Genomic DNA, 27424 nt, shown 5'->3' on the forward strand with positions numbered 1-27424 from the left:
CCTCCAGTGATGGTGACTCCACCACCTCCCTGGGCAGCACATTCCACTGGTCAATCTCTCTTTCTGGGAAGAATTTCTTCCTCACATCCAGCCTAAACCTCCCCTGGTGCAGCTTGAGACTGTGTCCTCTTGTTCTGGTACTGGTTGCCTGGGAGAAGAGTCCAACCCCCACCTGGCTACAACCTCCCTTCAGGGAGTTGCACAGAATCAAGCAACAAAAGTTATTTTTGAAGCACATTGCTGCACATTTAGGCATTAGACCACTGCAATTGTTTATAAAACTATTATAATACAAATTAGCTGCAGCATTATGCACTTAACTGGAAACAGCAATTAAGAACAGATATTATCTTTTGCAAGATAGAAATCAACATGAGATCCTTCAGTTTCATTTAAGTATCTATATTCCAGTACCTGAAGGAGTCACCATCAGTGGAGGTGTTTAGGAAGAGACTGGATGAAGCACTTGGTGCCATGGTTTAGTTGATTAGATGGTGTTGGGTGACAGGTTGGACTCGATGATCTCAAAGGTCTTTTCCAACCTGGTTAATCCCATCCTATCCTATCCTATCCTATCCTCTCCTCTCCTACCCTATCCTATCCTCTCCTCTCCTCTCCTATCCTCTCCTCTCCTACCCTATCCTATCCTACCCTACCCTATCCTGCAAGGAGGATGGAAGCCTACAGTGATAGAGTGAGCGACAACAGCTTCAAACTACAGGAGATTTAGACTGGATGTCAAGAACACATTCTGCACCATGAGGGTGGTGGAACACTGGAACAGGTTGTCCATGGAGGTGCTTGAGGCTCCATCCCTGGGGATATTCAGGGGGAGGCTCAACAGGCCTCTGGGCAGCCTGATCCAGTTGAGGATGCCCCTGCTTACTACAGAGGGAGTTGCACTAGATGACCTCTGAAGGTCCCTTTTCAACACAAACCATTCTACAATTCCATAGCAGTTTTAGGTGTAAGCAAAAGTTTCATAATGAGACCCTTGACATTCACACCAAAAGTGTGGAAAATACAACAGATCCTGCAAAGCAGCACAAACAACTGAGATTCTTTTTTCCCCAGTGACTGAAGTGTGAACACAGACTGTGTGGGTGCCTTGGGCCTATTGATATGTACAAGTCCACATTTACTTCTCTTGCAAAATCTGAGCCCTGGTGGAAGTATGTTCACTGCTCCTGCTCCTCTGCCACCAGTGGGCAGAGGGGCAAACACACCTTTACCTGTTTAAAACCACCACGAGCAGTTTCCTGCAGGTTTCACGAGCCAAGATTCCTATTTACTCCCTTTCAAAGAGGGGAGGGGTGGGGAAGAAAATAAATCAAGGGGAAATCGACATCTGCAGTGAAATAATGATTCATTCTCACTTCCCACCCTCAGCAGCTAGGTTTGGGCTTTGTTTTTAAATATCCAATTGGCAAAGGTATTACATCCTCTGAGGGGGCAGTGCTGGTCATTGCTGTTTACAGCCTTCAACCTTTTCAAGTCTAAATGACAAAGCAATCCTAATGTCACCCTGCAGAGCCACTCTGCCTCCTCTGTGGGATCACCTGAAGAAAATCAGTCTTCCAAGGCAAGACATCTCCTACCTGCAATGCCCAGAGAGGGAAACTTCAAGAGGAAACCTTTGCTTTTGAATTCAGTAAGGCCTTGATGATAGAGATCATTCTGTGAAGCCAGAAACACACACAAGAATTGCTTCCAACCTGAAAGTTGCTCAAGTCTCAGGCAGCCATGGAGAGGTGTATGGAAAAGAAGTTGCTACAAAGAATGACCAAAGAGAAGCTGCATTACAGCCAGCAGATTCCTGTCTCGATCCTGTGAGCTAGTGGGACTTTGGGCCTGTTGTCAACAGCAAAATTGTCCTCATTTACACATGCCACACACCTACTCTTCTGAAATTCCTTGACTAAGAAAAGGAACTGAGAGGAAGAACAAGGTAGAACATTTTATAGGTCTTCTGTCTTACATTCCTCATGGCTCTCCTTACAAAGCTCAAGAACAGTTGATAAGGAAAATTTGCAGGCAAAGAAAGATTTGTCACTGGGAAAGGCAATGGAGATTGTCCAGGAAGGGCAATGGAGATTGTCCAGGAATTTTATGGTTTGTTTGGCCTTTTTTTCCCCCCCTTAAAATACCAGGAGGAATAGAATAGAATAGAATAGAATAGAATAGAATAGAATAGAATAGAATAGAATAGAATAGACCAGACCAGACCATGTTGGAAAAGACCTCAGAGATCATCAAGTCCAACCTATCACCCAACACCATCTAATTGACAAAACCATGGCACCAAATGCCTCATCCAGTCTCTTCCTAAACACCTCCAGTGATGGTGACTCCACCACCTCCCTGGGCAGCACATTCCAATGACCACTCACTCTTTCTGGGAAGAACGTCTTCCCAACATCCAGCCTAAACTTCCCCTGGCACAGCTTGAGACTGTGTCCTCTTGTTCTGGTGCTGGTTGCCTGGGAGAAGAGACCAACCCCCACCTGGCTAGAACCTCCCTCCAGGTCGTTGTAGGCATCAATAAGGTCTCCACTGAGAAACAAGATACTGCCAGCAAGCAAGAAGATCCACCTGTGGAAAAGAGGGCTGGATCTTTCAGTCTGATAGAGTTTTAGCTAATTTCCTACATCCAGAGGCTGTCTGATGTTTCCTCTAAAGCCTTGATTAACACTCCTTCTCAGTGAGATTTACTAGTCAGTAAAATCAAAACCTTGCTATTGATTGCCTTGTCTCCAGCATCATAAAAGACAGCTCAGAACCCAAAATACTGAGCTCTGTGAAGATGTAGACACCTTGGCCTCCTTCTCATTAAACCTCCTTTTCTGTCAGTTTCACCAGACTGATCACTCAGGATAACTGTCTAATGCTCATTCACTCTGCAATTAAAGCATAAGAAATGCATGGGGTTGGGTTTTATAATTAAAGAAGAAAGAAGACTTAATTATGTGGCAGGGAAACGAAGAGCATTGCTACAAATGCCAGCGAGAAACCTATTAACTGAATAGAAGTCACTCAGATCCATGCAATTGGATTTTGGAATCACTGCCTCCAGTAACCTTTCCCCCCCAAACCACTTCATCTTTCCTTTTCTTTCACAGCAGCTCTCAGTGCAGATTCTCAGAATGGAAGATGTCCAATTAGAAGAAGCCAACCTTCAGCTTCGAGCTGCAAGCTCCCATCACCTGTCTTGAAAGAGAACTTGGTTGGAGTCTTGTGTGTTCACTCAGGTAATCCCACCCAGCAGGTTGAAACATTAACCTTCAAAAGAGTAAAAGTAAGTGTCCAGGTTTTGATTTACCTGGCAACACAGCTTTACAACTGCTGTTGCTGGTACAAGTGTAGCAGAAATAGGAAATGAGTGAAAAAGGGAGGAGAGATCTACCTCTTTCATTGACTTGCACTGCTTGGGTATGAAGCCCGTGGCATGAATCAATGCAAAGGCCTTTTATATAGCCTGCTGAATATCTTGCCTCTCAGTGTGAGTCAGTTCTCCCCACAGAACATTCCCAGGGGCATGTGGACATTCACTGAGCCTTTTCTGCACAGCAATTCCACTTCCTGGCCTTGTACTCTTCAACTGAGGAATTCACAGTATCACAGTATCAGTCAGGCTTGGAAGGGACCATAAGGATCATCTAGTTCCAACCCCCCTGCCATGGGCAGGGACACCTCACACTAGATCAGCCTGGCCAGAGCCTCATCCAGCCTGGGCTTAAATACCTCCAGGGATGGGGCCTCAACCACCTCCCTGGACAACCCATTCCAGGGCTTCACCACTCTCATGGGGAAGAACTTCCTCCTCACATCCAGCCTGAATCTCCCCGCCTCCAGCTTCATTCCAATCCCCCTAGTCCTATCACTACCTAAGATCCTGAGAAGTCCTTCCCTAGCCTTCCTGTAGGCCCCCTTCAGATACTGGAAGGCCACAATTAGGTCACCTCGGAGCCTTCTCTTCTACAGCAGTTTCTATTTTCTATCCTTATTATAATGGCTAAGAAGAAGAAAACAAACAGATAAGAGTATTATTTCACAAAGAAAAGCAGATCACCTTTAATGTGTCACTGAGAGAAACTGCAATCAGTCAAAAACCAAAACAACCTCGTAATTGGAATGTCACGATTTCAGTTGGATGTATTTGCATTAATTCTCAGATATTTGGAAACAGTAAAGTGCCACAAAGACTGATGCAATTAAACAAAACCTGCAATACTCTAGGCAGATTAACAAATCCAGGCTCCTCCTCTTGGGCTTCCAATTGAAAGGTGTTCACAAACTACAAGCGCAGTTCACACCTCGGTTCCAATCGAGTCTTTTGCTACCGCAGCAAACGAGTGACAGAAAGCCACCAAACCCAGGTTGGAGGCGATTCTCCTTCAAAGCCTTACACAACTCTGTGTCTCTGAACGTTCAGAAAACCAGAGCAGGTTGAAGCCTTTGAAGCACATCAACCCATGAATGTAAAGTACCTTACCCAGAGCTCATGCTTTGGTTGCACTGCCACTACGTGAAACAGACTCAGTCAGACATTGAAGACGTGCACCGAAGAGCAGAGAGGTACAGTCACAGACAGGACCTTACCAAATAAGAACACACTGGCAGGTACTCACGACTAAGTAGACAAATGGTGAACAGTAGTACAGAAACATCAAGGAAAAGCATCTTTGGGTGAAAAATACCTTTCAGGAGATGCTTAAGATAGGTGCACTCTGAAACAGTCTCCACAGAGTTTTTCGTACCTCCACCTTCATGGCAATTTTCTTCTTCTGTCCCTCTCTTTCAGTGAGAAAATAACTTACTGAAGAGGCTCTGGCTTCACATCATTAATGTTCAATCATCTGAGCTGCTGAACACTCATTATTGAAATTAGTGCAAATTAAGCATGTGTTAATGGCATCACTTCAGGACAGCATCATCCCTTATGACAGTACATAAGCACAGGATTTTCCGAGTTCTGCTCTAATTACAGTACTGATTAGGAATAGGTTTAAGCATGTGCTTAAGCAGTAATGGTCAGAAAACTATGACTCCAGATACTGTGATCCCAGCCATCAGAAAACAAATTTTCATCCAGGTAGGCTGGAAAAAAGAAAAGTCCAAGTAATTATAGTCTCTCTCTTCTGTTGAGTATCACCGGAATCAAGTGTTTACAGGCAGCTTAGAAAGGAAACACACAGGACCAAAACACCACATTTATTACATGCCATGTTACAGTTCACTGCATTCCCATTTCTATTTGCACTCACAGCACTATGGGAAACTAAAATTATTTCATCAGAAACAAATGAAGTACACAGGAAAGTTTGTCAACAGACAGAAGCAAGTGTATCCACGAGCCAAACAGCCACAAGATTCAATAGGTTTAATGCTCCATTACATTGTTTCATAGAAATTAGAGATGAAAGACTTTTGATCCATCCCTTGCCAATTCTGAGTGTTTTCTGTTCTCCAATTCAGTCACTGGAGGCTGATTGGCAACTGACAACCACATGAATAGGAGAAAAAAAGCTAACTAGATGTGCCAGAGGAGAGCAGGCTGTGAAATTTGCATTTCCTCTTGTGAAGTGCCAAGTTTTGGGTGTTTTTTGTTGTTGTTGTTGTTGCTGGTTTTTTTCTCTCAAGTCCCTTTTGTTTAAAGGTGAATTAATGAAACTCAGGAGCTCACAAAAATCCAGGCCTCGTATTACAAAGCGAGTGAAGTACTCCTCAAGTACACATCCAACACGCTGCCACTGAAGCCACCTTCACTCCTCCTACAGAGAAATGTGTTCAGCCTGCTGTCAAGAAGCATCAAACTGCAGCATGGAATCAAAACTGACACATTTCCATTGTGCTGAACACTTGCTGGAAAATGAGACTCTAAAGCAAAAGTAAATTACAGCAGATCAGTGCTGCTAACGGTGCCACACTTCTCTGCTCAGCCTAACAAGTCAGAAGATGTTGGTGCTCACAAAGGTCATGCAACAAATGCTGTCAGCCCACCTCCACTGAAGGCTTTCAGGTTCTTCTCAATCACCTTTTGTATTTCAGCAGCTAAACACTGAGATAATTTTCTATTAAAATGGGATCTTCTCTGCCACACTTTCGGTTCTCTCAATCCCTTTCCTATTCCATCAGCTAAATACCAGCATAGTTTTGTATGAAAGAGGGATCTTCTCTGCCACACTTTCTTCCAGAATCGCTGCCCACAGTCTTGCATTCTCTATTAAACTTTGGGACTGAACACTGCAGCAAAATTTCATCTGAAATGTGTATTGCACATCGTATTTTATGATGTCTGGCACCAACTAGGATACCAAAATGCATTAATCTTCACTGAGGAATTCAGAGGATGGAGCACAGTCAACAGAAATATTGGAGGGGTCCTTGTATCATTTTCTAATATTAGCCATTAATCATGCCTTTATCTCCAGCACTGAACATCCTTACCTACAGCCAAATGCTAATCTCATTAATCCTCTTTAAAGATCTGTAAGGTCTTCTGTGTGATTCTGACTTTTACTTACTGCATTACTTTAATTTTACAGGGATTTTTTTTTCTTGCCAGCTCACTGGAGATCAGTTTCTCTTTTGAGAAAGGAGGAAAGGCTGCTCTTCTCCCTAATGAAGACAATGGCTTTAAAAATAGAAACGAGAGACAAAATGCTGCCAGCCAGCAACAGTCAACACAGAGAAGTCAATCCAGAAAGGTTGCTACTGAAGACTTGCTGCTAAAGTGAACAGAAGCTGAGACCACAGATAGGCTGGGGAAGCGGTGCTATGATGTTTAGGGGGATACATCCCACCTTGGAGGAGGATCTGGAACTCACAAAGCTTGTTCCCAACCCACTCATCCCCCATCACAGGGCTTTTCATTAGAGACAAACAAATATGAAGGAGGCAATTACACAGCAATCCATGACACAGGTCCAGTGAATTCAAACCGTTTGGTTCGGCTCGGTGAGCAGCATTTGCAGCGACAAGCAGAATCTACTACACCAGACTGTATGCAAAGTGGGGCAGGGCACACACTGCACTTGCAGGGCTGGAGATTTAATAGAATGGCTTTGAATACAATGACTGTGACAGGTTCTCCAAACTCTAATGGTACAAATTCCACTGACTGTAGAGTTAGGACTGGTTCTTCTCTGGTCCTGACTGTGAATCAAACACAAGGGAGGGGAATGAGGAGGATATGAAGGTCGTTAAGCTTAATGGCCAAAATGTCAGCCAAAATTAGTCTGCTTTTGATGAAATGAACATGTAGTGGGAGGTGGGTAGAAGTATTTAAAAGCTGTAGCCCTCTTGGAGAACTTCAGGGAAATTCACAACAGTGATGCACAAACATAAATGTAAATCTAAGGTTGAAAGCCAAAAGCCTGTACCAATGGTCAGGATAAAACAAGCTCAGAACTACCCTTGGGCTCTTCTGTGATCCATCTATTTCTCATTGCTCTAACCCCTGCATTCTGTATGAATCTGAATGTGATGCATTATGACTTAATCATTCTTTTCAACACACTGCAGAGAACAAATGGTGGGTTGAAAAATAGAAATGTCCCAGTTCAACTTCTTTTTTTTTCAAGCAGGGATTAATAAAATCATCACCTTATGGCTGGAAATGGATGAGAATAACCAATCCCATTTTATTAAGGCTTTCTCTGCACAGGTCTTAGAGATGCTACAAATTTCATCTGCATTATCATTAGGATTAAAATCGAAAGCTTATGTGGAACCATCTAGCTGATTAACATAGCCTCTTAACTCTGCAAGACAAAAATGTGTGTGTGTGTGTGTGTTCAGGCAAGTTAAGTCTTAGGAATATCTATTTTTTGAGTCCCCTCTCCAAAATACCAATATCAGTTCTAGGGTTGATCACAAGAGGGAGACTACATCACCCTATTTCCTCTCCTCGTGTTTGGGCCGGTTCTAACCTTTGACTGCTGACCGATAAAGCATTAATTAGCGTGTTCAATTAGCATGTTGGGGGGATTTTGGGGGTGGTTTATTCTGAGTTTGCCCACCCTCTGAAACCTATAGGTAGAGATAGCCAATCCAGTAGACAAGGTTGAACAATGCAAAGGCCGTTGGGAAGAAGATTCGGGAGTAGGAGTCAATTTTTGCGATGCGGATGTGTATCCTTCCTTCCCTCCAAGATCCTGTGCGGCAGTCTTCAAAGCAACAGAAGAAGCTAGCACAGTCTTTCCCTTCTAGGCACTCATAGCCGTAATCATCATCACGTTCAGGGAGATGATTAATGTTATTAATTGGAATTAGCGTCGATCCCGGTCGAACAGCGATTGCAGGTGGTCTCTTAAAAAGGAAAACAGCAAATGAACCCAAACCAAACCAAAATCAACAACAAGGGAAAAAACAAACAAACACACACACACACAAAAGAGAGGAAAGAAAAGAAAAAGATAAAGTTTTCTGGGAGAAGAGAAGAGAAGAGACGAGAAGAGAGACGAGAAGAGAGACGAGAAGAGAGACGAGAAGAGAGACGAGAAGAGAGACGAGAAGAGAGACGAGAAGAGAGACGAGAAGAGAGACGAGAAGAGAGACGAGAAGAGAGACGAGAAGAGAGACGAGAAGAGAGAAGAGAGAAGAGAGAAGAGAGAAGAGAATGGAGTAGGATAGGATAGGATAGGATAGGATAGGATAGGATAGGATAGGATAGGATAGGATAGGATAGGATAGGATAGGATAGGATAGGATAGGATAGGATAGGATAGGATAGACCAGGTTGGAAAAGACCTTTGAGATCATCAAGTCCAACCTATCACCCAACACCATCTAATCAACTAAACCATGGCACCAAGTGCCCCATCCAGTCTCTTCCTAAACACCTCCAGTGATGGTGACTCCACCACCTCCCTGGGCAGCCCATTCCAATGGCCAATCTCTCTTTCTCTTTATTTTTATCCTTGAAGAATTCCAAAGGCTTTCCACAGCAGAGGACAATCCAAGCACCTTCAGTAATGCACAGAAATTCTCATATGAAAGAAAACAGTGTGGGGAGCTTGGTGAATTATGAACTGCTGTATATAATTAGCTCACACAGGCAAAAGATCACAAATGATTTTCACCTGCCACAGTAAAAACTGGGTTGTGCTGGGATTTGGGAATAGTGGATAATTAGTTACACAGACAGGGTTAGCTGATCCCATCTACACGACACAAAGGAACATTTTGAAGTCAGACACAGCTTGACAACTGGGTCACAAGCAACTCCACAAGCATCCCTACCAAGGGAATGGTGGTTCTCCCAGCATTTAGCAGCTTTGGAATGAGACTGGAGTTGTTGCTGGAAGATACATTTTGACCCCAAAAGATAATCCAATGAGATTGGTACAGCATCATTGATGAAGATACATCAGGCCAGCCTATGGCATCTAATTCTGTGATGTTAAGTCCCTAAATATGCCCTGCCTTTAGGAACCAAGACATAAGAATCCATAGGAGAACATCATTCAAGTCAGTGAAACTTACTAATTCAGCTGTTACTTCTCAGTTTTGCTTTCCAGGGGCATAACTCAATGCTCTTGCAATGTGGCAAATCCTCAGTGTAATAGATGTTAAAGTTCACAAATAACTTTCACAGGAAAAGATGGGATGCCTCATTGCCTAGGACATATTCTGTTTGCTCTTCCCTTTCTGGCAACGTTTGCCTTTTCACCTTCCTTTTACTTGCACTGCCACAGCCCATCATTCCTCCTTTTCTTGTTTCCATGCAGTTTTGCACTCCTCATCTTTGTTTTCCTGAATTCCTCAAAAGACATACACTATCTGTCCTTTTTTTCCTCTTTCTAAACCTCCAAGCCTTTAAAAATTACTCCATAATCCTCTCTTTCAACACTCTACCCTGCACCTGACCTTTGGCCACCTATCCTAAAATCTTCAGAGCAAGGACAGGGCTTATAGCAACACTACTCTTACACTGCCTTCTCTTTTTTTTCCCGACCATCCCCACATTTTCTCCTGTAAGGAATAAACACAGCATGAAAGGCGGCAGCCAGAACTGACTGAGAATAGAATAGAATAGAATAGAATAGAATAGAATAGAATAGAATAGAATAGAATAGAATAGAATAGAATAGAATAGAATAGAATAGAATAGAAGTTAGAATAGAATAGAAGTTAGAGTAGAGTAGAAGTTAGAGTAGAGTAGAAGTTAGAGTAGAGTAGACCAGGTTGGAAAAGACCTCAGAGATCATCCCACCTATCACCCAACACCATCTAATCAACTAAACCAAGGGACCAAGTGCCTCATCCAGGCTCTTCCTAAACACCTCCAGTGATGGTGACTCCACCACCTCCCTGAGCAGCACATTCCAATGGCCAATCTCTCTTTCTGGGATGAATTTCTTCCTAAAATCCAATCTAAACCTCCCTTGGCGCAGCCTGAGACTGTGTCCTCTTGTTCTGGTGCTGGTTGCCTGGGAGAAGAGACCAACCACCACCTGGCTACAACCTCCCTTCAGGTAGTTGTAGACAGCAAGAAGGTCTCCCCTGTAGACAGCAAGAAGGTCTCCCCTGAGCCTCCTCTTCTCCAGGCTAAGCAACCCCAGCTCCCTCAGCCTCTCCTCACAGGGCTGTGCTGCAAATCCCTCCCCAGCTTTGTTGCCCTTCTCTGGACACCTTCTAGCAATTCAACATTTTTCCTAAACTAAGTGTCCCAGAACTGGACACCGGACACAAGGTGTGGCCTGACCAGTGCTGAGTACTGGGCAGAATGACCTCCCTGCTCCTGCTGGCCACACTGTTCCTGATGCAGGCCAGGATGCTATTGACCTTGTTGGCCACCTGGACCCACTGCTGGCTCATGTTTAGCTCCTCTCAACCAGCACCCCCAGGTCCCTTTCTGCCTGGCTGCCCTTCAGCCACTCTGACCCCAGCCTGGAGCACTGCCTGGGGTTGTTGTGGCCAATGGGAGAAGAATCTCTCTCAAACAATTCTGCAAAATGGGCAATGAAGAAAAAAAAAAAATACAATATTTTCAAAGTAAACCCAGGGCTCCACATCACTGAGAGCCTTGTTGTGTTTTAGTGCTGTCCCACTTCCAGAGAATTACTTTGGCCAGCACACAAATCTCTCTGCATTGTTAAGGAGGAATTCTCCCACTGCAGGGACGTTTTCCTCAGCGTCTCAAGGGGTGATGTTAAAGCAGTGCAGTTTCTTTCCTCCACGTTTTCAAACAACTTCATTTAATCACTGTCTTTACCAGAGGAAGTTTCACACAGACTGCTGGTTCAACACTTTTTCTTTAATTTTGGAGACATGATGACCTAGGGAGCTAATTATTACCTTAAAGGGCCTCATTATTCTTTGCAGGTATGGTAAAACACTGCCAATACTAATGCACAGCAGTTACATGCTCCTAGATTTCATTTGAGGCATTACAAGCAGGGCTTATTTTTATTCAAATTCTTCTTTCTTTACCTTATAAAAATGTCATTATTTTTGTTGAGGATCTATAAGGGAAAGTATTTAGCTCTGACTGACACCTACTCTGGTTTTGCAAGTGTTTTCACAGAATCACCAAGGTTGGAAGAGACCTCAAAGATCTCAAGTCCAACCTATCCCCCGTGACTACTAGACCATGGCACCAAGTGCCACATCCAATCCCCTCTTGAACACCTCCAGGGATGGTGAGTCCAACACCTCCCTGGGCAGCACATTCCAACAGCTAACAACTCTCTCTGTGAAGAACTTTCTCCTCACCTCAAGTCTAAACTTCCCCTGGCACAGCTTGAGACTGTGTCCTCTTGTTCGGTGCTGGCTGCCTGGGAGAAGAGACCAACCCCCACCTGGCTACAACCTCCCTTCAGGGAGTTGTGGAGAGCAATAAGGTCTGCCCTGAGCCTCCTCTTCTCCAGGCTAAGCAACCCCAGCTCCCTCAGCCTCTCCTCATAGGGCTTTCTGGCCTGGTTCTGCCAGTGTTAAAGTTCATGGAAGGATTCGTTTCTGCTGGTGGGGTAAATCAGGAGCCCTCAACTCAGGGACACCCTAGAAAGAGTTAAAAAATAACAGTGCTGCTTTTCACTGCTCCTTTTCACCAGCACAGACAGAAGTTGGCTGCTGAATAAGAGGTTTGAAGAGATGGCCTGAAAGAAGAAGAAAGGCAGTGCCCTCTCACAGGACTGGCTACCTACAGGGGGCACATAAAATGTGTGTAAGAGACAATGTGAAGGAAAAAGGGATGAAAGACCAACTCCTTGCAGGAAAATGACCTTACATCAACTGACAGAGGCTTGAGAAAGAAAGGAAAAAGAACAACATATAGCTCCAGCAGCACATGATATATATGCCAACTGATACTGTAGACAGAACTCCAAATACAGTGAGAAGCATTTAAAGTGCACTCTGATAGGATCAAAAGCAAATTATTCTGTAGTAGCACTAATACAGGTACAAAAGGTGATGCATTCACTGCAGGTGATCAGCACCCGATCCACAACTAATTAAGTTTAATCTTTCCTACCCAAACTCATTATCCTTCCTAATGTGGATTTACATAAGCCACTTCATGCTATCTCACTTGAATGATGCCAGCACATATTTTTGTTGAGATAAAAGCGCTGTAATCACTTGCTAAATTCCAGCATTTCTTCACAAGATCATTTCCTTCACCTTATTGCCATCAGCTCCTGGAGTAATAAGCTTTGACTGTAGCTTGCTGTGGGAAGAGAAGATGTATGCAAGGCAAGTTTTCCAAGCAAAAAAGAACAGAAAAGAAACAAAAGAAGAAACATCTGCACATAAGAACCCTTCAGAAGGAATTAAACTGACTATTTTAATTAAACTGAGGGTTTTTTTGAGTTGCATATCCATAACTACAAGAGGACAAAAAAAACCAAGAAGAATTAATAGAAGTCTTTGACCCAGATAAAGGGAAGGGGAAAAAATAATGAATTAAAAAAGGATTTGTGACTGTATGGCTTCCCATTAATGAGCTAGATGCTTTAATTGTTCTGTTTGGAACAAGAAACTTTATAGCCCTTTATGAAACACCAACCCCCAGTTATCAAATTGGAATCTTTGCATTTAAGTGCATTGAATTTAATCTCCTCCATAGTTTTATTTTTTCCTCTAAGAGTAATCTCTTATTTAATGTGGTCTTGTAGCCACAATGTGCTGAAACAGGTTCAAAGTATTCTGTGTGGAAAGGTGATTAGTTTTTAACTGTTTGGAAAGAGAAGGAAGAGCACAGTAAACCACAACTGAACAGTTACTCATTTTAATCTCAGCCCAAATTCCAGCTACTTCTTCAGTGTCATGGCTTCAATCTCACCATTATTCTGCATTTTAAATTGCTATAAGGCACTGAAAAAAATCTCAACTCACTTGGTAGATTGCTGCACAAACGGCTGATATGTGAATAGGTTCTCCAAAGTCTTCAACAGAGCATATTTGCAAACCACTTCAATGGCTTTTGAGCTGCCAGCACCTGATCTTTAATATTTCCCTGGTTTGAATAAACAGCATTTCCTCCACTCTGCCTTTTCTCTTTGTTGTGCATGCTGAGAGCAGCTCTATTTCAGCTCCCTGTTCCCTAAGTGTTGTTGAGACCTTGCTGCAACAACCTAAAACTTAATTTGCTATGCAGGCACTGGGAAGCCCTCCAAATTCTGCAGCCTCTCTTACCTTTTATCCTCACTGCTCAGCTGTGGCCCCTGCCAAAGCCTGTTTTCCATCCTGTCCTTTGTGCCCACATTGGCTTCCACCACTAACAGGAAGCAGGTTTGGGGTTTAGATTTTCCAGTTCTCTTGGCAGTGTTGGATTCCCTTAAGGTCACAGTGATGTCCAACCAAGGCATCACAGGGCAGGATTAAATGCACAGCTGATCCACTCAGACCAGCTCTCCACAGGCAATGCAAGGGTTCTCATTTCCCTGATACTCAGCCAGCTTCCCATAGCAGCTCTGCTCAACAAGGGAGCAACAGTGCTTTCTGACACTGGCTGCAGAATGGATGAGACTCACAGCAGGATTTCTGCATTTCTGCCTCTTCACTTCTACAATTTCATTTCTATTTCTGTTGAATCTCACACAGGTGACATTCAGCCTTCACCCAGAAAAGGCAGCTGGTGTGATTCAGTTGTGCTCCTGTTTCCTTCAACACAATGATCTGGAAGAGAGCTTTGTAAACATTCTCCTTCCTCTTATTGTGTCAAAAAAATATGACTACAATCAAGCCTCGAGATACTAAGACTGGTGTTGAACTAGTAAGATATTTGATGCTTTTACCTCAATGTTCTATTAGTTTGCAGATTAGCTTTGATTATTTATACTGACTTTCAGCAATTGATTCCTTGGAAGGTCCAGTATTGCTACTAGAAGGACAGAAAGCCTCTTAAAAATGAATAGTTCTTGTTGCTGGGATGTGGGAGGAGTCACACCCTGAAAATATCAACTTCTAAAAGCAAAATGTGCCCTTTGTGGAGAGAAAGATGGAAGGAAATGACACACAAAGAGTTAAAGTGGAAGAGAGTCAGAACACTGACCGATAATAAACACTATTCCCCCTGCAGAGATGCTGAGGTAAGACACAAGTTAGGAGATGCAGATCCAAAATAATCCTCATCCCTTCTGTCCCTTTCCCTTATCATTATTGCTACAGCCTCATCTTTGGTTTCTGCTAGGGGCTGTTTTCGAAGGCACTGTGATGAGACAGATCACCCTGCATGGGCAGCTCTAGAAAACTCAAGGGCTTGGACATAGCATGGAAGGAGTACTATCTCCAACCACCCTCTAGCTCAGACAGTCTGTGTTCTCATTAGCTTCCGAGTGGAATGTTCTCAACCCCACGGTCATTAGGAGTACTTACAGAAAATGAATTGCAAGCACCAAACTGGGGGGGGAAAAATTGAAGTTAATTACAAAACAAATATTGCTAATTATATTTGAACAGCAACCCTTCTGCTTAAGAACCAGCCCCTCAAAGCCAGATGTTACGAGGGAGAGCATCACTTCATCCTTTGTTTTCCCTCCTTGTTTGGCTAAACTTACCGATGGCTTCGATTTTGCCTTTTTTTCTTTGCCTTTGTCCCCTTTCCTGTTGCTGGTAAAATAATGTAAGGTGCCATACTCCATCAAGGCAGCAAAGACAAAAATGAAGCAAACTGAAACGAAAAGGTCCATCGCTGTCACGTAGGACACCTTTGGGAGAGACTTCCGAGCGATTGTGCTCAATGTCGTCATGGTCAGCACCGTCGTAATGCCTGGGGGAGAAAGACAGGGAGGAAGTGAATGAACAATCCAAACATATTGTTACCAAAAAAATCCTCAAATTAGCCCTTGATTCATTCCTGAGGCATACGAAAACAGAGCCACAACAGTGTTCACCCCCAATCGCACCCACATCCATCAGTGCTGTTGCAAGAAGCTGCCCTTGATTGTAGAATGGTCCAGGCCAGAAGAGACTTCCAAAGGTCATCCAGTCTGACCTCCCTGCAGTCAGCAGGGACATACCCCAATAGATCAGGCTGCTCAGGGCCTTGTTGAGCCTGACCTTGAATATCTTCAGGAATGAGGACTCAGCCACCTCCCTGGACAACCTGTTCCAGTGTTCCACTACCCTCATAGTGAAGACCTTGTTCCTAACATCCAATCTAAATCTGCTCTTCTCTACTTTGAAGCCATTGCCCCTCATCCTGTCACTGTAAGCCTTTGTAAAGAGTCTCCCTCCATCCTTTCTGTAGCCTCTCTCAGGTACTGGATGTCTGCTATTAGGTCTTCCCAGAACCTCCTCTTCTACAGGCTGAACACGCCCAGCTCCCTCAGCCTGTCCTCATAGCAGAGGTGCTTGAACCCCTCTGGACCCTCTCCATCAGGTCCATGTCCTTACTATATTTAGGGTTCCAGAGGTGCACACAGTACTCCAGGTGAGGTCTCACCAGAGCAGAGCAAAGTGGCAGAATCCCCTCTCTGGCTCTGCTGGCAACACTGCTTTTGATGCAGCCCAGGTTGTGATTTGCCTTCTGGGCTGCAAACTCACACTGCCTGCTCATGTCCAGCTTCTCATCCATCAGCAGCCCCAAATCCTTTTCCACAGGGCTGCTTTCTCTCACCTTATCCCCCCAGTCTGTATTGATAGTTGGGATTGTTCTGGCCTGAGTGCAGAACCTTGCCCTTGCTCACAAGGCTCACCTGGGCCCACCTTAGGACTCTAGCAATCACCATGGAATCAAACAGAAGGCATCACATTTCCCCTTCACTTGAAATTCCTCCCAGTTTTATCAACCTACTGAATAAATCACGACACTGGGAAATGATTCTAACAAATCTGCTCTAGGTGGCACATAGAAAACAATTACAAGAGACCAAAGGGTTGAAATAAGTACACCAAAAAAATGTATAAACACACAGGGAAAAAAAAAGGTCTTTTTTCTCTTGAAAGATTAAAAGGTACAAAAGGAGACATCAGTTAAAAAAAAAAAAGAAGTGTCTTATTTGACAAATTATTTCAGGCTTTCGAAAAGATGAGAAAAACTCATAATGTTTTCAGTGAGAATCACAGAATCAACCAGGTTGGAAAAGACCTCAGAGATCATCAAGACCAACATATCACCCAATACCTAACACTCCTGACAACTAAACCATGGCACCAAGTGCCCCATCCAGTCTCTTCCTAAGCACCTCCAGTGATGGTGACTCCACCACCTCCCTGGGCAGCACATTCCAATGACCAATCTCTCTTGCTGGGAAGAACTTCTTCCTAATATCCAGCCTAAACTTCCCCTGGCACAGCTTGGGACTGTGTCCTCTTGTTCTAGTGCTGGTTGCCTGGGAGAAGAAACCAACCCCCACCTGGCTCCAACCTCCCTTCAGGGAGTTGTAGACAGCAAGAAGGTCTCCCCTGAGCCTTCTCTTCTCCAGGCTAAGCAACCCCAGCTCCCTCAGCCTCTCCTCACAGGGCTGGGATCCAGACCCCTCCCCAGCTTTGTTGGCTTTCTCTGGACACCTTCTAGCAACTCAACATCCTCCCTAAACTGTGTCCCAGAACTGGACACAGGACTCAAGGTGTGGCCTAACCAGTGTTGAGTACAGGGCAGAATGACTTCCCTGCTCCTGCTGGCCACAATCTTCCTGATGCAGGCCAAGATGCCATTGACCTTGTTGGCCACCTGGGCACACTGCTGGCTCATGTTCAGCCTACTGTCATGTTATGTGCTACTGACATGTAGCAGACCAATAGAGATGGCTTTTATGGCCTCCCTAGGTTCATTCTCTAAGTTAGCAGGTATTTCTTCAATACTCTGTCTTAAGTAATAGAAAACGGTTCCCTTGATTCACTTACCTGGGAGTTAATTAAAAGAACAAGCTGGTCTTAACAAGGATGTGTTCAGAATCTCAACTATACCATTCTTCACTGTTTTAACATTTACAAGGTGTTAACATTTTCCTCTTCTTCTTGATGCTTCAGGAAGATGCAGAGATTTTTCATAGTAGTCATAGAATCAGAGAATGGTTTGGGCTGGAAAGGACCTCCAAAGGTCCATCTTTCAGTCAGCAGGGGCATCCTCACCTAGGTCAGGTTGCCCAGACACTTGCAAGCCTCACCTTGAATATCTCCAGGGATGAAGCCCCAACCACCTCCCTGGGGAACCTGTTCCAGTGTTCCACCGCCAAAAGGAAGATGTGACTTTTCCTTTTGGAGAGCAACACTTGAGCAGACAATTTGCTATTTATGTGCATGGCCTTATTGCAAAGAAGAAATGCACAATGAAGAAGAAAGCACTCCAAGGCTGTCTGTGGCTTATAAATCAAAGCATGGAAGCAGGGGTCACTCTGACCTGATCTTGCAGCAGGAAAGCTGCAGTGGTGTTGCAAGGAATTTCTCAGTGAAACTGCATGCTTACAAGGGCAATAACCACAGAGCTTCTCAAAATTGCTCTGCTCCCAACTAGATGCTTCTGAAAATCAATTAGGCATTTCTCTGTGTGGTTAATTATCTAAACACCTTTAACCTTCTCAAATCTACAATCTGCCAGCATCTTTCAACATACATTGAAGAAAAGGTTCCTAGCCTGTTCAGTGAAGCCAGACCACAGGATAGCTTCCAGGTGGGCAGTCACACCCACAGCCTACTGACTTCTGTTCAGAAAGGAGAAAAGGAGATGTGGACTTTCCCAGTCCCTCTCCACTAAGCAAAAGGCATTCAGGAGGCTGTCACAGGGAGCAAATCTCCCAGAGCATCATGACTGCCTGACACAATAGACCTTGCCTGGCTTTCTTACTTTCTCAGTCATATTCCACATAATTGCTTCTCTTTGGTGTATCCATCACTTTCTTTTGTCACCAGAACCTCTGCATGTGAGAAAAGTCATCCTACCACCTGTCAAACAATGGTTTCTGCATCTTCACACAAAAGGAGCTCAGAGTTGACTGCAGGGAGCTGTAAACATGGTTTTGCAAATATTTGTAGTACATCTCAAGTAGATGAAGGTTAGTACTGCTGAAGTGGGAGCATGAAAGCTCCAGCTTAACCATGAGATCAAAAGCAAATTTGTTAGATTCATGGCATGAAAAAAAAAAAAGAAGAAGAAGAAAGAGTGCTCTGCAAAAAGAACAAACTGGAAACAGCACTAGCAGGATGTTAAAACAACTTCTGCTTGTTAGTGGATTTCCAGAGAGTAATCACAGCGATGCCCAGTGATTAGCTGGTCAATAACAACCTTAAAATTAATGTTGAAATCAAGATTTGAAGCTATTAAGAGACACTCTCACTTATTGATGGAAGGTTTTAGGCTCTCTTCACTGAACCTTGCAGCATTTTTAACTAGCATCAAGTTAGGATCCAAGACTTTCCTTTCCTTACCTTTTCACTAGGGTAGTGAGTCATGCTCACTTCTGCTTCCTTTCTTTCTTGACTTACTAACCTTGCAGGTTTGGCTGGACAGTGGTCCAGTTTCAGTGGGAAAGGCAGGGAGTCAAAGCCTGGACTCCTTTCTAGCAGAAATATCTCCTATAATGTGGGATTGATGTATTCATGACCCTATAAAGCTCATGAAGAAATATAACTCATCTCTCACTTCCTAAGATACAAGGTTGTTCCCTCGACATAGGTCAGAATACAGAATCAACCAGGTTGGAAAAGACCTCAGAGGTCATCAAGTCCAACTTATCACCCAACACCATCTAATCAACTAAACCATGGCTTCAAGCACCCCATCCAGTCTCTTCTTAAACACCTCCAGGGATGGTGACTCCACCACCTTCCTGGGCAGCACATTCCAATGGGCACTTTCTCTTTCTGTGAAGAGCTTCTTCCTAACATCCAGCCTAAACCTCCCCTGGTGCAGCTTGAGACTGTGTCCTCTTGTTCTGGTGCTGCTTACCTGGGAGAAGAGATCAACCCCCACCTGGCTACAACCTCCCTTCAGGTACTTGTACTGAGCAATAAGGTCTGCCCTGAGCCTCCTCTTCTCCAGGCTAAGCAACCCCAGCTCCCTCAGCCTCTCCTCATAAGGCTGTGCTCCAAACCCCTCCCCAGCTTTTTTGCCCTTCTCTGAACACCTTCCAGCAACTCAACATCTTTCCTAAACTGAGGGGCCCAGAACTGGACACAGGACTCAAGGTGTGGCCTAACCAGTGCTAAGTACAAGGCAAAATGACTTCTCTGTTCCTGCTGGCCACACTATTCCTGATGCAGGCCAGGATGCCATTGGCCTTCTTGGCCACCTGGGCACACTGTTGGCTCATGTTCAGCCTACTATCAACCAGTACCCCCAGGTCCCTTTCTGCCTGGCCACTCTCCAGCCTGTCTGTCTCCAGCGTGCAGCACTGCATGGTCATACTGCTGTCAGCAGCTTTACTAAAACCATCTTTCACTGCTGAGCTCAAGGCTGCTAGCATGTATGTGACCTGGGTCCTGTCTATCACATTTTTGTGGGGACACCAACTCTACTCCAAGGCAGCACACAGATACTAAACAGGAAAATGTAGGAGACTGACAGCACAGGTCAGCCAGGATGACACTAGCACAGATTTCTCTCTGCAGCACACTTCAGTAGTCAGCAGTAAGTGCAGGACAGTGAATCAGGTTTTAGTGAGTTCTAGGCATAGCTGCTTGAAGAGCAAATTTGGTTGCAAATTTTTCATCCTGTCATGGGTTTAAAAGAACAACTGAATCATTGCTATTATCAAAAATAAGTGAGCATAATCACCACCACCACAACAACAAAGCAAGCAACTAAAAAATCCCCCAGAATGGAGATCTTCATGGGTTTTGCCTCTGCAGTAATGACATCCTTTGTTCCATGATGCTAAGTGAAGTTTAATAGAATCAAAGAATTGATAGGGTTGGAAGGGACTTCAAGGATGAGCCAGTTCCAACCCCCCTGCCATGGGCAGGGACCCCTCATGCTAGGTCAGGTTGCCCAGAGCCACATCCAGCCTGCTGGACTTGTTGGACTAGTGATTACCACGTTGCCTTGCATGGTGATGGCAACAAGAATATAAAGAATTGGGGGCAAAAAGATGTATTAATGTGAACCACAAGGCCTGGTTCAGGATTTCCAGATTTCCATTGTCAACACTCCCGCCTTCAACCCTGCTGTGCATCCACAGCAGGATCCTCCTACTCTTAATCTTGCAGTTCAAGAGCAAAGGCGACCAGTGGTCACAATCTGGAGGGGAATAAGCTGTGGTTAATCTGCTCCCTGCTGCAGATTTGTATGCCTGGGGAGCAGCAGAGCTTTCAAGGCTGACAAAGAAAAAGGCATCCTTACCCAGAGAAGTCCTTGCAGGAACTGCATCCTTATTGATCCAAAAAGACACCCATGAAAGAACAACTGTGAGGATACAAGGAATGTATGTCTGAATAGTGAAATATCCCATGCGTCTGCTGAGATCAAAGAAGATTGTCATAATAATGTAATCACCTACAAGTTAAAACAAAATACAAGAAAGAAATACTTACATGACATTGGAAATGGTTTTCAGCTGTATCTTCCCCTTTGCCAGGCCTGCTCTACATAGATATTAGGATGAAATAAAGCTTAACCCTTGGCCTTACCGGATAAGGTATGAGAAATTTCAGTGGTGTTTCGTAACCCTACGAATGCAAACTGATACAATCTCCAGTATTTGGGATCTGCCACTTCCACAGAGGTTTTCTTCCATTTGTATTCAATTTCATTCCTGGGATAACCATCTAGAATGAAAGAGAGCAAATCGAGCATTCAAGACACAGAATGTGCTCCAAGCACGTTTTGTGGCTTCTGAAGCTGTTCATAAGATAAGCCACTAGATAAATGAGGTGGGTCAGAGAGAAAGCCAACCTGTAGCACACCTGTACACTCAAAAATTAACCACTAATTATCTAACCATAGTCTCAAGCTTAGATAAATGCATGATCAAAAACTATCAAGCTATAGTCTTAAGCTTAGCTCAATGCATGATCAATCAAATACTATCAAGCTATAGTCTTAAGCTTAGCTCAATGCATGATCAATCAAATACTATCTAGCCACAGTCTTAAGCTTAGCTAAATGTACTCTTAGCCCCTGTACTCAGCACTGGTTAGGCTACACCCTGAGTCCTGTGTCCAGTTCTGGGCCCCTCAGTTCAGGAAAGATGTTGAGTTGCTGGAAGGTGTCCAGAGAAGGGCAACAAAGCTGGGGAGGGGTTTGGAGCACAGCCCTGTGAGGAAAGGCTGAGGGAGCTGGGGTTGCTTAGCCTGGAGAGGAGGAGGCTCAGGGGAGACCTTATTGCTCTCTACAACTACTTGAAGGGAGGTTGTAGCCAGGCAAGGTTGGTCTTTTCTCCAAGGCACCCAGCACCAGAACAAGAGGACACAGTCTCAAGCTGTGTCAGGGGAGGCTTAGGCTGGATATTAAGAAGAAATTCTTCTCAGAGAGACTGGCCATTGGAATGTGCTGCCCAGTGAGGTGGTAGAGTCACCATCATCGGAGGTGATTAGGAAGAAACTGGATGAGGCACTTGGTGCCATGGTATTGTATTGTATTGTATTCCATTTATTTCCATTCCAATCCATTCCATCAATCAAATCAAATACTATGTAAATACAAATATTTAGGAAACAGCCAAAATAATATCCTGGGACTCAAGATACGAAAAACTGTCTCAGGATCATCTCTATGAAGGAATACACAAATCTAATAGGCACTATCAATAACAGTTCTCAAAGAGGTTATTAGTACATAGACTAACAGTTCACACAGGCACTTATTAGTACATCATTTGATTAAATCCCTATTGATGTTTATTGATAATCCTGGACAGTTATCATAGAATCAACAAGGCTGGAAAAGACCTCACAGATCATCAAGTCCAACCTGTCAGCCAAGACTTCATGACTACTAGACCATGGCACCAAGTGCCACATCCAACCCCCTCTTGAACACCTCTCTCTTCACCTTCCAAACAGATTTTTGTGGCCTGATTCAGTGCCCAATATCCCAACTTCAAGGCAGTGAAGCCTTCTCGATTTTCTTATGCCTCACATGTTCATCCCCATCATCTTGCAGGAAAGCAGCAATGATATCAAGCAAGACTTGCTTATGTGGCAAAACCATGGAATCAATGGAGCTAGCAAAGCTCCTTCAGCTGGAAGAACTCAAGCAGAATATATTAAATGAAAAGATTAATTAAAGAAGAATCAGTCAAGTTTGATTTCATTGCCTGTTAGCTTTCACTTTCAGGAATTAGTCATTTAGCTGTGTTCAGGCGGTTTGGGTTCAATTTGCTGGTAAAAGCACAATTGGTTTTGGGAATCTTTTCATTTTCTCATTTTTTATTGTTCAAGCCTGGAAGTTGTGCTTCTTATTCACACTGAAAGGAGAAGGACTTCTTACACTGATGAATATTTATGGGAACAGGATGAAGAATACAGAATTAACCAGGTTGGAAAAGACCTCAGAGATCATCAAGTCCAGCCTATCCCCCAACACCATCTAATCAACTAAACCATGGCACCAAGTGCCTCACCCAGGCTCATTTTAAACACCTCCAGGGATGGTGATTCCACCACCTCCCTGGGCAGCACATTCCAATGGCAAATCTCTCTTTCTGGGAAGAATTTCTTCCTAACATCCAGCCTAAACTTCCCCTGGTGCTTGAGATTGTGTCCTCTTGTTCTGGTGCTGGTTGCTTGGGAGAAGGGACCAACCTCCACCTGGCTACAACCTCCTTTCAGGTAGTTGTAGACAGCAATAAGGTCTCCCCCAAGCCTCCTCTTCTCCAGGCTAAGTAACCCCAGCTCCCCCAGCCTCTCCTCACAGGGCTGTGCTCCAGACCCCTCAGCAGCTTTGTTGCCCTTCTCTGGACACCTTCCAGCAACTCAACATCTTTCCTAAACTGATGGACCCAGAACTGGACACAGGACTCAAGGACAGAGATCTTATTTTGGCTTTTAAATATATCACATGGAATTAATTCAAAGCTGGCAAATCTGGCTGGCATAAAAATATCCCCAAAGTTCTGGCAGGGCAATAGATTTCCATTAACAGCAATGGACATTGTATATCAGACTCTTAAGGAATAAGGTTATCTTTGAAGTTGCCCCTAGATGAAATGCATGCAATTCAACTCATTCATTGCTGCATTTAATAAAGCATCAAATTAATGCTAAAAAATAAAATCACAGAATCAAGCAGGTTGGAAAAGACCTCAGAGATCATCAAGTTCAACCTATTATATTGAACCAAAACACAAACAAGTCAGTTCTTTCCCTCACTACAAGGCTTTGAAAGCAAACAGTTGCTCTCTTGCTGCCAGAACTCAAAGAAATGTAAAGCCTTAATGTACAGAGTTAAAAAGAAAACCAAAACACATAATAATAATGGAAAGAAATTGTTTTACCACCTACAGCTTGAAAATTCCAGTGGGCAGGAGTGTTCATCCATAGGAAAGTTATGAAGCTGAAGATAACATTCAGCATTAATTGTCAGCCTAATTGGAAAAGAAAAGAAGAACAAAACAACAAACAAAACAACAACCAAACCCAAGATTATGTTCAAGCATGCAGACACTTCAGGCTAGATAGAAAAGAACATGCACAGAAATCAATGTTGGCAATTAATGGAGGTTATGCATAGCCAACTGTGTATCTGCAAAAGCATCCAGCATCCCTGGATGAACAAAGAGTGTTCATCACCTGCCACCTGAGGACTGAGGACCTGTGTTGGTTCAAGCTGGCATTTCAATTGGCAAGCCAATTTCAGTTGATTGGGGGGGAGAATTTCTCAGCCCTTCACCACAAATAAGGGAGCAAAGGGAGGGACTGAGAGTAGGACAAGGAGTTGAGAATTATCTATCCTCTTTTTCTTGGATGGAGTTGGGAGGGAAGGTCCTGAGTTCAAGCCTGCAGTGGGCAGTAGTGTCCTCCCTACTCTAGTCATGAGGTCTGTGGTGACAGGTTGGACTCGATGATCATTGAACCTTAGTGATACTGAAAATACAGGAAGTTTCTAAATCATAGAATGTTAGGGGTTGGAAGGGACCTCCAGAGATCACCAGGTCCAACCCCCCTGCCAAAGCAGGATCACCAAGGGTAGTCCACACAGGAATGCATCCAGAGAGGTTTTGAATATGTCCAGAGAAGGAGACTCCACAACCTCTCTGGGCAGCTTGTTCCAGTGCTTCAGTACCCTCACAGCAAAGAAGTTTCTTGTCGTGTTGGGGTGGAACTTCCTGTGTCCTAGCTTATATCCCTTATTCCTTGTCCTGTTACCAGGTGCCACTGAAAAGAGCCTGGCCCCTTCCTCTAGACACCCACCCCTCAGGTATTTATAGATGTTGATCAGATCCCTTCTCAGCCTCCTCTTCTCCAGACTAAACAGCCCCAGGGCTCTCAGTCTTTCTTCATAGGAGAGATGTTTGAGTCCTTTAATCATCCTCGTGGCTCTCTGTTGCACTCTCTCCAGCAGGTCTCTGTCTCCCTTGAACTGGGGAGCCCAAAGCTGGACACAGTACTGCGGGTGTGGTCTCATCAGGGCAGAGTAGAGGGGGAGAAGAACCTCTACAGACCTGTTGCACATGCTTTTACTAATGCCCCCCAGGATGCCATTAGCCCTCTTGGCCACAAGGGCACTTTGCTGTCCCATAGATAACTTACTGTCCCCTAGGACTCCAAGGTCTGTCTCTTTGGAGCTGCTTTCCAGCAGGACAACTCCTGAACTGTCCTGGTGCCTGGTGCTGATGTGAAGAACACATTTGTCAACTCAAATGACTAAGAAGTACTTAGAAGCTGCTACATTTTGGTTGAAAAAAATCAAGCTACTCTTATGAGAAGACTCAGACTTATGGCATCCTCTGCATGGACTGCTTCTTGACCAGCTCCCCATTTATTGCAAGATAATTTGTTTTAGAGATTCTTAAAAAAAAACATGAAAATGGAGAGATGTCTCCAAAATGCCTTCTGTAGGCTACAGCCTCTCAAGAAGTGGTTGAAAAGTGGCTGAGATAAGTGGCTTAGTACAGACAGGCCCAGACACGAAGCTTAAAAGCAGCCCAAGCATCCCCCATTTGCCAAGAAGAATTATTACCAACATAGAATCATAGAATCAACCAGGTTGGAAAAGACCTCAGAGATCATCAAGTCCAACCTATTACCTAACACCTAACACCTCCTGACTAACTAAACCATGTTTGCTTCTGTCTTATTGGAATGAACAGATTTGTTGATTTTAATAGCTTGCAAGGGTAAACTTGTTAGAAGTACACACAGGAGTGGGGCTTGAGCTTAAAAAACTCCTAAGTCTGATTAATGATCTGAAGCCTTCCATATTTTACTTACAAAGCATCGTTTGGTGGAAATTAGATGCTGAGCTGTTCTAGGGCAGAAAGCCTGCAAAACAATCCATGGTTAGTGACAGACCAGCATGGTGCTATCTATGTAGCAGCATCTTCAAATCTTGTCTGGACCTAAAACAGACCAAAATTTGCTGTCTCCTTCCATTAATTGTCTTTATCCAATTATTTAGGCAAGATCTTTCCATATCCATTATTTGGGCAAGATCTTTCTTTCCATATCCAGGTATTTAGGCAAGATCTTTCAGTAGCCAATTATTTGGGCAAGATCCTTCCTTCCATATCCAACTATGTGGGCAAGATCTTTCCTTCCATATCCAACTATTTGGGCAAGATCTATCTTTCAGTATCCAATTATTTAGGCAAGATCTGTCTTTCCATATCCAACTATTTGGGCAAGATCTTTCCATATCCAATTATTTAGGCAAGATCTTTCCATATCTAACTATTTGGGCAAGATCTTTCCATATCCAACTATTTGGGCAGGATCCTTCCTTCCATATCCAGCTATTTGGGCAAGATCCTTCCTTCCATATCCAACTATTTGGGCAAGATCTTTCCATATCCAATTATTTAGGCAAGATCTTTCCATATCTAACTATTTGGGCAAGATCTTTCCATATCCAACTATTTGGGCAAGATCTTTCCTTCCATATCCAACTATTTGAGCAAGGTCTTTCCTTCCATATCCAACTATTTGGGCAAGATCTTTCCTTCCATATCCAACTATTTGGGCAAGATCCTTCCTTCCATATCCAACTATTTGGGCAAGACCTTTCCTTCCATATCCAACTATTTGGGCAAGATCTTTCGGTATCCAATTATTTAGGCAAGATCTATCTTTCCATATCCAATTACACAGGCAAGATCTATCTTTCTGTATCCCATTTTTTGGGCAAGATCTTTCTGTATCACATTTTTTGGGCAAGGTCTTTCTGTATCCCATTTTTTGGGCAAGGTCTTTCTGTATCCCATTTTTTGGGCAAGGTCTTTCTTTCCATATCCAATTATTTAGGCAAGATCCATCTTTCCATATCCAGTTATTTAGGCAAGATCTTTCCATATCCATTTATTTAGGCAAGATCTTTCCACAGCATTGATTTCATGGGATTTATGATAGAGTAACAGCCTTAACTTTTTTTCTCTCCTTTGGTAAATTCCTTGCAAATCCCTGTGGTCCCCAACAAAAAGAGATGAGAAGGACTTGATTTATATTCGTTATTGACATATTCCTAGCCATACCAGCGGGTTGTTTGGCTGGTTTTCTACCCACCTTAGGGTGTATAGCACTCTCCCATCACTCCAGATTCGAAGCAAACGATTTGGAGTCGTGATCCAGTGAGCATCAGATTTCCTGGAGTTCCTGAAGAAAGTGTCTGGGATCCAAATCTTTCCAACCATGTTGCTATTGAGCATAAGCACCTTCATTGAGCTGTTGAATTTTAGACGGCTGTCATACCAAGTCTGGGCAAAGATGATATCTATAGTGTATTCCTGAAAAACAGAGAAACAATCACAGCTCTGCACAGGTTGACCAAGCCAGCAGTTTTTAACTCATATATATAAGTCTGAGACCACTTTTTCTACTTGTTGTTGTTCACAGGCTCACAGGATGTCAGGTGTTGGAAGGGACCCAAAGAGATCATCGAGTC

At 43.8% G+C, this 27424-nt stretch overlaps 1 protein-coding gene across 3 annotated transcripts in view; it reads right to left on the reverse strand.

The window, feature by feature from the left end:
- Positions 1 to 590: 590 nt before the first annotated feature.
- The window catches only part of GABRG1 (gamma-aminobutyric acid type A receptor subunit gamma1), an 80137-nt gene continuing 53303 nt past the window's right edge, over positions 591 to 27424 (reverse strand). The window contains exons 4-10 of one of the 3 annotated variants that reach the window (XM_068137636.1): positions 27046 to 27266; positions 23830 to 23912; positions 21016 to 21153; positions 20729 to 20881; positions 15006 to 15217; positions 8022 to 8310; positions 591 to 7155 (exon numbers count right to left, since the gene is read on the reverse strand). In XM_068137636.1, the coding sequence (XP_067993737.1) occupies positions 8032 to 8310; positions 15006 to 15217; positions 20729 to 20881; positions 21016 to 21153; positions 23830 to 23912; positions 27046 to 27266 (1086 nt within the window). In that variant the 3' untranslated portion in view covers positions 591 to 7155; positions 8022 to 8031. Of the gene's footprint in view, positions 8311 to 15005; positions 15218 to 20728; positions 20882 to 21015; positions 21154 to 23829; positions 23913 to 27045; positions 27267 to 27424 lie in introns of all 3 variants that reach the window. The other 2 variants (XM_068137637.1, XM_068137635.1) reach the window with 2 other exon arrangements.

This window comes from Melanerpes formicivorus, unplaced genomic scaffold (assembly GCF_026170545.1).
Source record: "Melanerpes formicivorus ecotype bairdi unplaced genomic scaffold, bMelFor1.0.p_v2 SCAF_4, whole genome shotgun sequence".
Taxonomy (NCBI): Eukaryota; Metazoa; Chordata; class Aves; order Piciformes; family Picidae; genus Melanerpes; species Melanerpes formicivorus.